This window comes from Hirundo rustica, chromosome 12 (genome assembly GCF_015227805.2).
Source record: "Hirundo rustica isolate bHirRus1 chromosome 12, bHirRus1.pri.v3, whole genome shotgun sequence".
NCBI lineage: Eukaryota > Metazoa > Chordata > Aves > Passeriformes > Hirundinidae > Hirundo > Hirundo rustica.
This window is the reverse complement of record NC_053461.1, coordinates 1,512,092-1,520,198: the sequence shown is the minus strand read 5'-3', so window position 1 is coordinate 1,520,198 and position 8,107 is coordinate 1,512,092. Positions and strand designations below refer to the sequence as shown.

General features: G+C 48.9%; 1 protein-coding gene across 5 annotated transcripts in view; it reads left to right on the top strand.

Annotated features, from left to right (window-relative positions):
• The first annotated feature begins 324 nt into the window (after window positions 1-324).
• FLNB (filamin B) overlaps window positions 325-8,107 on the top strand; it is a 71,176-nt gene continuing 63,393 nt past the window's right edge. For 3 of the 5 annotated variants that reach the window (XM_040076432.1, XM_040076431.1, XM_040076429.1), the window contains exon 1: window positions 347-732. In XM_040076432.1, coding sequence (XP_039932366.1) covers window positions 384-732 — 349 coding nt within the window. In that variant the 5' untranslated portion in view covers window positions 347-383. Of the gene's footprint in view, window positions 733-7,041; window positions 7,193-8,107 lie in introns of those variants that run through there. The other 2 variants (XM_040076430.1, XM_040076433.2) reach the window with 2 other exon arrangements.

The following is an 8,107-nucleotide window of genomic DNA, read 5'->3' as shown; positions in this document are numbered from 1 at the left end:
TGCCGCAGCCCCGTCCGGCACCTCGGCCAGGTGCGTGTCGGCCCAGCAGGGCCCCCTGTACATCAAGGGCTCGGCCAGGCCAAGCCAGGCCGGGCTAGCCCAGCCCAGCCCAGCCCGGTCCGACCCGGCCCGGCCCAGGCCGGCCCCCGCGGGCCGGTGCGGCGGGGCGCGGGGTTGATGCGGCGGAGGGCGTGCCGCTCCCGGCGGATAAAGGCCGGGCGGCGGCGCGGAGCCGCGCAGTGCGGGTGGGTCGGGCAGCAGGAGTGAGAGTAGGGAAAGGGCCCCAGTTCAGTGCGGCGCTATTCACTGCCTCCTTCCCCGCAGGCGGCCGGGCGGGGCGCGGGCGGAGCGCAGCGGATCGAGGAGGCGGAGCGAGGCTGGCCATGAGCACGCAGGCGCGGGGTCAGGGCGCGCGGAGAGCGGCCGATCCCGACGGAGAGATGCCCGCCACCGAGAAGGACCTGGCGGAGGACGCGCCTTGGAAGCGGATCCAGCAGAACACCTTCACCCGCTGGTGCAATGAGCACCTGCGCTGCGTCAACAAGCGCATCGGCAATCTGCAGCATGACCTGAGCGACGGGCTACGGCTGATCGCTCTGCTGGAGGTGCTCAGCCAGAAGCGCATGTACCGCAAGTACCACCAGCGGCCCACCTTCCGCCAGATGCAGCTGGAGAACGTCTCTGTGGCCCTCGAGTTCCTGGAGCGGGAGAGCATCAAGCTGGTCTCTATCGGTGAGTGCGTCTCCGGCGGGCCGTTTTGTTTTTTCTCGTTTTATTGTGTTTTTTCCTGCGCTGGACCTTTGCCTGGAGGAACCATGACGAGGCTCAGGGCATTGGGGGCTGCGGGCTCGGAAGCTGAGGTGCTTTCGCTGCTTCTGTCTTTAAAGAGCTGTGTGTGCCGTCGGGCTGCCCCACAGCCTAGCTGTCGGAGCTTAGGCAGTGTGCTCCTGTCCTCAGCGTGTCCCTCTGGGTCACTACCTCAGAGGTGAAGCTTTGCTTTCAGGTCTTTTCTGAAGAAACCTGGAGCCTGAGCGTATTCTCTCCCTGTGCAGCCGGTTCCTCCAGGCCCCGATCCCTCCAGCAGCCCGGCAGGAGTATGCGGCAGGACGATGCCGCTCTAGCTGGGCGTACCTGGGCTCTGGCAGGCTGCTGGAGCCAGACTCTCGCGGCTGTGCGGAATAGCTGCAGCCGTAGGTAGTATAGGAGAGGGGGGAGACTTTCCTCACCACAGCCCGGTAGATGATGCCAGTGTTCAGATTAGTATTGATGCTTGCCCATGCACAGTTGCAGTTTTTGAACACGATTGCACTTTTCTCCTTGGTCTTTCTGGTGCGGTAGGTTACGGCAGGAAACGTTCAAGGAACCCTGCTAAGCCCAGGCAATGGGTGCTTTGAGCTACTGCCACCCAGGCTGGTATGAGATTTGTCTGCTCGTTTCATACTGGAGCATGCAGTTGGTTGATAGCTGGTGGTTTGGAGACGGAGGCTGCTGGCATGCACGTCGGATTGCGAATGATCCCTTAGGAATGCAATCGGTTACTGTTTGGGGAATAGCTCAGGTGTGGCCACACTATATAGTCTGTAAAGCAGTAATTTGAATGCCTGAGAAATCTCTGGGAAGGAATGTGCCTTTTCTAGCTCTTTGCCAGATAACTATAACTACTGCTTCCTGATGACTCTGGCCTCGATGAATTGCACAGCTGAATTTGGGTGAGCATAGCTCTCCTCAGTTGTCTAAAATGGTTGGCCAAGGTAAAAGCTGTTTCTCTTCAAAGACTTTAACTACAATAGCAAGAAAATAGAAACTTCTCCAGTTTGGGGAGACCTGCCCCTCTCTGGAAACCTGTAGCTGGGTACCCTCTTCCTCTCTACTAACGTGTAAAAACAGCTTTGGACAAGAAGTGAGGACTGTTTGGTCCTGCGTGGCTGATTGTACTCCCTGGTCAGAACAGCTAATGTACTTACAGCTGGGAATGAAGCTGGTACTAATTATTTACTTAAAGATGGATTCCCTTTGCACACAGTGGGGTTTGAATTGCAGCTGCTGATTCCTGGGCTGGACTTTTGCTAACATCAGAGCTCACCTTTCTGTGGCAGCTGCTGGACTAGCTCCAACACCAGGCCAGAACTCCCCTCCTATTGTATTGTTTTCCCTAAAAAAATGTTGTTGCTCCAGCTGCCTTCCTATTTGTCTGTGGAACTTCCCGAGGGTGGCGGGTTTGGGAGATCAAGGCTAGTCCAGTCAGGTCTGGTTTTCAGTGACTTCCTCTTTAGAAAAACTGCTGTGGCCCCACAGCTTCTTTACGTGGTTAGGCTGAACTGCAGGTGTCTGTAATCATTTAAGACATGACTATTTGTTTTACAGCTTACTTGCGTTGTGTTGACTATTAAAAAAAACCAAATAAAATTTAAAAAACCCAAGCCCTAAGAAAACTTGAAGTGTTGAGAGAATGGAATAACAATGACTTCTGATGTTTTTGCCATATCCCAGCCTCTGCGTGAAGGAGTGTACAGTTCCACCAGTGCTCTGCCACCTGTGCTGAGCCAAGGAGTGGCACGGGAGCCCTACTCTACAGGCCTGGGTAAACTGAGCCTGTCCTGAAAAAACATTCTGAATGCCCTTTCCAGAAGAGACATTCTGAGTGAGCCTTGCGGTGTTCTGCTGGGTTGAAGGGCTGAAGCTCTTGGCACCTGTCCTGCAGGTGCAACATCCATTGGGTTCACTACCTGCCCCTAGTGTGTTTTTTCCCTGCAGGTTCTGAAAAATTTGAGGCTTCCTTTTTGTTTCTGCTGTTTAGTCTCTTTTGTGTTGTTGAACAAAACCAGGGCCATTGCGGACCCTGGAGCTGGAGTGAAAAAAAGAAACTAGTAAAGGCTCTAGGTAGAGAAGGCCAGGTTGGTCTTTAGGGCCAACCCTGAGCCAAATCAACTGGGAAAATTGGACAGCCTGCTAGACTTCTGGCATTAATAATGCCATCAGACCTCTGCTAAGTGGATGCAGTGCCTGTTCCAGTTATTTTTTAACTTCCAGGAATATTTTGGAAGCCATGTGTTATGGCTCAGCTACTGCTGCTGTACTGCAACCACATTTTAAAACCTTTTCAGTAGCAAGGTTTTGGCATTCAGTATTTGTATGTTTAAAACAAGTCTGCCTATACGCAGTGTTAGACCACAACCCTTTCTGGATGCACATTAGCAGCCCAGCCTCCCCTGCTGCTGTTACCCCTTGTTTAGTCCCTGCTCGAAGTCTTTTGCTAGTTTCAGGAAGCTTTTCTTCTAGTCATGAAGTCTTCTAGTCTACTTCAATGCGAAATTGACTGCATGTATAATCTGTCAGGAAAAAGGCCATGAAGCACATTGTGCTTTGTGCCATCCAGCAAAAACGGGGGTGAATGCTCTGAAAAAGCTATTGTGGGAGCAGGTGACTTCATGGAGCCTTCTGCTCAACATGAGGTGGCTGCTGTGCTGCTCAAGTGTTAAGTCTAGCTTTTTTCCTTGTCTGCTAGACTGAGATAATTGCAAATTCCTGGGTGCTGAGTGGCATGCTGCATTACAGGCACTGGGAGTAGGATGCCAGGAATGCAGAGTACAAGGGCTTTGCTCTTGGCTGAAGGGGCTGAATCGACACTACAGAGTATTTATCAGAGAAGGTAGGGGAGTTGAAGCTAATTTGGCATTGAGCTTGTCCTTGGAAACCCTGGTAACTGGCAATAGGAGTCAACCGATATAGCTTAGAAACAGAAGAGTTGGGTGGCTAAAGCCTGGCAGATGGTTTTGGGGTAAGACCTGCTAAGTTGCACCCAAGCTTGCAGGTCCTACGTCTGTACTCTGCTGCTCAGTTCCTGTTGGCAGCGTTCTCATGGCCACTGCTCACCCAACAACCTCAGGTCACTGGTAAGTGGGAGGATAGTTGCCAAGCTGTCTTGTTGAGTAAAACTGCAGTCTTGGGCTGCAACAGTCACATTGAGGAGACTGAAAAATGTGACTTCTCTGCCAGTCTGCACTTTCACCAGGTAAGTGAGCTGACCTGGCTTGCCTCACAACGGGATGTGAAGTGGCAATGCAAGTAAATGGATGGGCAGTGGCACATCTGCTTCCATGGCCATAGGATCCAGTGCTGGCCTTGGCTACAGTCGTGTGATTTGTTTACGGGTTTGTCCTTGTGATGGTCCTGTGTCCTGCTGCAGTGTCTGCAGGGAGTTAAGCTATGCCAGGAAGGAGATGGATGAGGAGGGTATGGGGTTATAATCATGGTCTGTTGATACTTGCCTCATGGAGAGTTTGGTGGTGGCATATCCCAGCTGCAGGAGCACTGACCAAACTTAACCTGTGCATTAGGTGGGGTTTTGGTTAATGACCAAGTACTTGATGCATACACTGTGGTCTGTGGTGTGCTTAAGGTGAAAGTATCATGACCTGTGAGTCTGAGGACCTTACAGAAATCTCATTTTAGGAAAATAGTGGTTTCCAACTATTTCCAATAGTGGTTTCTTCCCTATGCTGCTGATATTTTAAAGAGTGACAAAGCAGACCGTACATTTCTAGAGGGAAAATTGTAAAACAGTGAATGTGTTGTCCCGTAACACTTAGAGATTGGTCCTTGAAAACTGAAAAAAGATGTGTTTTCAGCCTGTGTACATTTAAGGGTTCTTCTGTCTCACTCAATGTTCTATTAACACATCATAAGGAGGTAGTCAAAATACACTGTCTGCCACTTACCTGTGACTTCCCTGGACGCTGCTTTCTGGAAAATATCCACTGTGTCTTGGAAACATATTTCTGCTTCTTGGAAATATGACTCTCCTTCTCCTTGAAAATAATTTTTGATAGATGGACAGTGGACCTCTTTGCTGGAGGTGGCTTCAGCTTTGAAAGGTGTTAGGTCTCTTCAGGACCTTCTGTTTCAGTAGTTGGACTGCTGGTCTAATGAAAAAATGTCTTTGCCTGAACTACGAGTTCCAAGTTACAGGAGACTTTAAGGCAGCTTACATAGACTGTTCTTGCATTCTTTTACATATGAGCGGAAACTTGTAAAGTGATCAAACTTAAGTAAAATTACTTAGGGCCAGTTAGACTAATGTGCTGAACAGCTTTTTCATTTAAGGCACTGAAGGCTATGCCAGGTATTCAGGATGGAGTGGAAATCTTAACTGCTCCATATTCTAATGCCATGTCCTGTATTGACTTACATGGTATATTTAAATCTAAATGGGTTAGGATAACTTTTCTCCCCTACAACTGTAACCTAAGAATGTGGTTAGCCTTGTGTGTGGTCATGCTGCTGTGTTGCCAGCATTGTTCTGTGTCTGCTCCAAGCAATGGGAAGTAAAACAATGGTCTCTGAATCCCCTAGGCTTCAGAGGAATTCTGTTTTCTCTCTGCTCCTCAGAAAGAGACTTTGAGCAGCTACTTTGGGTCCTGAGCAAGGGTCTGCTATGTTTGACCACTAATGCATGTTTAGCAAGCACACCAGAGCGGAAGTGTGTTGCTGGTGATGCTGGAGTGAACAAACCTCTCCTGTACTGTGGTGTTTACCCAGTCCCTGCCACCAGCATCAGGTGGTCCTGTCTTCCTTTATTGCCTGGCATGATAGTGAGCCCATGAATATGTCACCTGACTCATAATTCATTACAGTAAAAAAGACACAGAGCTCAGTGGACTGGTGTTTGGCTCTGTGGTGTGGTACCAGCGTGCCTGAAGAGCCTGTCACAGTGACTCTTGCTTACAAAGCATTGAGTGTGACTCTGGCTGTTGGTGAGGTAGCCAGGCTTTCTGTAGAAAAACTGTAGGGTGGTTTGTTTGTTTGTTTGTTTGTTTTTGGTTTTTTTTTTTCCTCTGATAGTGCTGTGGGTCCTTTTCTAGAGTACCCACCCATAGGGAGAAGGAGTGCACCATAGCAGGGATGGGCACACGTGGTGGGTGGAAGTATGTGAGGATGGGTAGCTGCAATCAGCTTGGATGTAGCAAGAAAAACGGAATCGGATATACCAAGTGTGTCTCTGCCGGAGGAAGGAAATGCTGGTGTAGCTAAGTTCTCTGGAAAGAATCCAACCTGAAATATATGTAGAAGAGACTAAGGGAAGGCACCACCTACTCTTGTTAGGTGATATGAGCAGTGTGCTACAGCCTTCACTGTATGGCACTGCTTAGCTTGTTGCAGGCTGAATTCCTGCTAATGGTCAAAGGTAGTGGTGAACAGTGTCTTTAGGTGGTGTTTGGTGGAATAAGAGTAGCAGTTTCATGAAAATACAGTGTCTGTGCTAGCTGCTTCTGATCTTTTATTGGTTGCTATACTTGTCTGTCTGTGTGCATGGTAAAAGTGGAAACTCACCACACCTTCTACTCACCCCACACGGTGGGGGGTTGCAAGAGCTACCCTTGCCCTTCCTGGGAACTTGACCTCGGGTTCAGAGTTGAGTAAAGTGGGATCTGAGGTTCTGTGCAATGGGCTAAGCAAGCTATGCCTGTTTATTTGGATTTGTGCAATGAAACTCCAGTGAGTTTTTTCCCCTGGGTTCTGCTTCTGGGGACTAAGCTCAGATTTTCTTTCCCCACAGGGCAAAAGTTTGTGTAGTTGCACTCCTGCCTGTTTGTGTTCCTCCTAAGGAAGAACTAGTACTCTCTAATCTAATAGGGATGACTTTCTTCTAGGTCATCATTATGAGATAAATCCTAGTTCCATACTCAAAAGCCTTGCACTAAGTGTATGCTGTATCTTAATCAGATGGTTCTCTGGGCTCTGATGTGGTCTCTAACCTGTCTGCCGGCCTCCCTTGGCTCTCTGTCCCTCCTGCAACTAACCTTGAATTTTGAACATTGTTGCCATATTCTTTTTAGCCTTTTGATTGTTTGCATTTTTGTAGTGGAGTTTCTCAGGGATTGTAACATAAACAAAGTGATTGTTTTCGCATTCCTCTTTGGAGGAGGGACAGTTAATGGACTTCTAGTTTGACCAGTGGGGCCAAAGAGGTGGCAACCTCATTCTCCAGTCCCTGGTCGTTGTCCAGAAACTATATAAATCGAGATGAAGAAATAAACTTTCTTCTTTTGCTCTGACTACAGACTGCGTGATTGTAGTTGTTTTTGTGTCTTCTAGCGCCAGAGCGTGCCAACATAGTATCTGGTACATCACAGTGAGGATTGGATCTGCTGTGGTGGGCTTTGGGTTCACCTAATGGATTGCAAATCCTTGTGTAAGCACTATTCTGCTGTAAGCAGTTGGAGTCTTAACATCCATAGTGAGACGTGTGCAATGTCTAGTTCCTCCTGTGCTTGTACCTGGCAACTGGGATACAACCACTGTAAGAGTAAACTGGATTTTTTGTGCTAGTGAAAACAAGGTAGGCTGCTTCAAACAAGTAGCCAAACGAAGCTTTGCCCAAGTTCCTGGGGAAGCAAGGGTTGCCTGGCACATCCTCTCTTGTGGTGAGTAAGGCAGCAGACACTGCCTTGGGCTGCCTGGGAGTGGGCAGAGGGTGGATTAGCTCAATCCTGTCTCCCCTGGTGTGATGGGTTGAAGTTGTGGGAACTTCCTGCTGATATAGCCCTTGAAAGGAAACAGCCATGTCTCTCTAAAGTGTCTGAGAAGAATGGCCACACAAGCAGCTGCACTGTCTGGTTACTAGTAGGATGCTTCCTCTGAGTCAGGTGATGGCCCTTTGCTGTTCCTTTCAACCTGGACAAGTAGACAACTAAACTAATGGGAAGGAACCAGTAAATACAGACGGCAGTCTCTTACTTTAAAGCATAAATTCGGCAGATACTTCAGAGTTAATTTGTCTGGGTCACTGAAATATAGCAAATTTTACTGATCAGGCTGGTGAGTTAGTAGTGGCAGAGCTTTGACCATCCAGGCCGTGGCTTTTCTTGCAAAGCGACAAGCTGTTTTCATCTAACAGCAGCAGCAGGTTGCATGAATTCTCCTGCCAGTGTTACCCAGTAACAGCACAAAAATGACCGTGGGCTACAGTGACATTGTGGCTGTGATTCCTTATCCCTTGCTTCAGGCCATGCTGTAAATCATGATGTATTTATTTGTCAGAGCATTGAATTACTCCAGCATGAGCTGGCCAGGCTGTGTGGCAGCACAGTTCTCAAATGATGGGTCC